Source organism: Mytilus trossulus, chromosome 13 (assembly GCF_036588685.1).
Source record: "Mytilus trossulus isolate FHL-02 chromosome 13, PNRI_Mtr1.1.1.hap1, whole genome shotgun sequence".
In the NCBI taxonomy this organism is placed as follows: Eukaryota; Metazoa; Mollusca; class Bivalvia; order Mytilida; family Mytilidae; genus Mytilus; species Mytilus trossulus.
In genome coordinates, this window is record NC_086385.1 from 34,147,791 (window position 1) to 34,149,894 (window position 2,104).

The window sequence follows — 2,104 nt, forward strand, 5'->3', positions numbered from 1 at the left end:
CGTACGCGTACGGTCCAAATACTCATACGGTCTGGAACATATATACAATCTATCAACATATTTGCACACAGCATTTCGTCTCCTTTTAAACGCTTATAGCAATCGAAAAAACCCACAAAAACCCTTTAAACCAACAAATAAAGAAAGAAAAAAATTACTTGGAATATTTTGAACAGTTTATTGCGGGTTATAAATTTATGTCAATATTAAATTTAATGGCAATTACGTATGAATAATTTAAAATATACAAGAATTTAACAATTTTTAATTTAGTATATAAAAAGTTTGTTTCAATTGTTGCATTAATTTTGGACACTTTAAATTTAATTCAGAGTTAATGGTTTCAATAAAAAAAAAACATAGACATTTGTTATGATTTAAATTTCTTATTTTATTAAATTTACTTAAATGTTCCGTAAATCTAAATTTATCATTTATATAGGTTTACTGTTATTTAAAAGAAAATTATTATAGATTTATACAACTTTAAAAGTATAAATTAATGTATTGGGTTTATTCTTAAAAGTGTATTGGTCATATTAAACATAAAGTAAATACGGTTTAAACAAGATATTTACAAACAGAATATATTGAAGATACATTTTTTAAATTTAGAATATATTTTAGCTTTTATATGGATCTAAGTTTCTCATAAATGCATCATTTCATGCAGTGTATATACAAACTTATTGTTTTATCTCTAGGCTAATCATCATAGCTACAGTCAGTGAAGTGTTAATAAGCCTGTGCTTATTGTGTTTTATAGATATTGATAGATCTACTATAGTCGTGTAGGACTAACAATTCATTTGTTTCATTGTTGTAAGATAAGCCGCTCGGTCGATTGATACCATCGTCTGCTGTCAAGACGATGTCATGTTTCTGTCCATCATTAAATATTCTATGTATGTTGTTTGATGTATTTCCTGCTACATACACATCCCCATGGTCATCTACAGCTACACCATTAGGACTTTCCAGGTCAGGACTGTTGTATATCTCACGTTCTTTTCCGTCCGATGTAACAACGTATACGTTATCACTGTTCCTGTCAGTACAATAGACATCCCCATCCTGATTGGCACAGATTTCATAAGGACCAAATGTTGTTTGTATAACTTTAAGAACTTTACCATCGATATCCACAAGGCTTAACGTGTTAGTTTTATTTCTCACCCATATTTTATCCTTTACGCTGGTGATTCCCGAACAGTATCCGTCAACTTTAATTCTCATACCAGGCTTCATTGATGTCAGGTCGATGATCTGGATACCTGCAACACCAACAGATACGACAGCATGGGTTTTGTCAAATAAACTTATACTGAATATTTCATTATCCAAATTAATCACGCTGGAGTTCGATCCATCAAGTTTACAAACAAAAAGTTGTTTGCCTTGGTATTTACAGAGTAGTAATCTATCTTCAGGAATAAAGCATCCTCTTTTTTTCCCTTCATTTCCAAATTTCGTGGTCGGGAATGAATGTTTCAGTGTTAACTTTCTTTCGTCTCTAACGAGAAATTGACCTTGTTGATCAATATCCAGTAAAGGCATTTGGACTTGGACATTTTCTACCGTTATTGTACCTAAGTCTGGAACTAGTTTACTAATGTTCGACTCGAATTCTGGCGGATGATATTTAAGTATCGGAACAGTAGCTGCTTGGATATCTCTGATTTCCAATTCTTTCTGGTAAGTTTTTGCATCTAAAAATTTTACCAACTGGAATAAATGGATTTCTGATGAATGTTGCTTGAGTGAATGTAGATCATTTTTCCATGTAGACAGGGAGTCTGAGCTGGACTGGAAGCTATTTCTGTTTCGGGACACCATCTCAGTACAGGTTTTATACCTAGAATCAATGTCTTTATGAATATCTGCTTCTAACCTATCTAAATGATCAATAATGTTCTGCTTGATTTCCGACACCCTTTTCTTGATTTTGTTTCGATTTTTTTCTAAATCAACAACTGTTGTCTCATTTTGACTCAGTATGTTCTCTGTAACTTGATATAGATGGAAAGCCTTCTCTCTAGATCAAAAATAGCAGTGCCATCTTTCACGCCTCTAGCTGCTCTTTCAATTGAAATGATAGACTTGC

At 32.3% G+C, this 2,104-nt stretch overlaps 1 protein-coding gene across 1 annotated transcript; it reads right to left on the reverse strand.

Annotated features, from left to right (window-relative positions):
* Nucleotides 1–750: 750 nt before the first annotated feature.
* LOC134694301 (uncharacterized) lies at nt 751–1,836 on the reverse strand. Its single transcript, XM_063555307.1, has one exon. It carries the CDS (start codon nt 1,834–1,836, stop codon nt 751–753), a length of 1,086 nt encoding a protein of 361 aa, XP_063411377.1.
* Between the last annotated feature and the right edge of the window lie 268 nt (nt 1,837–2,104).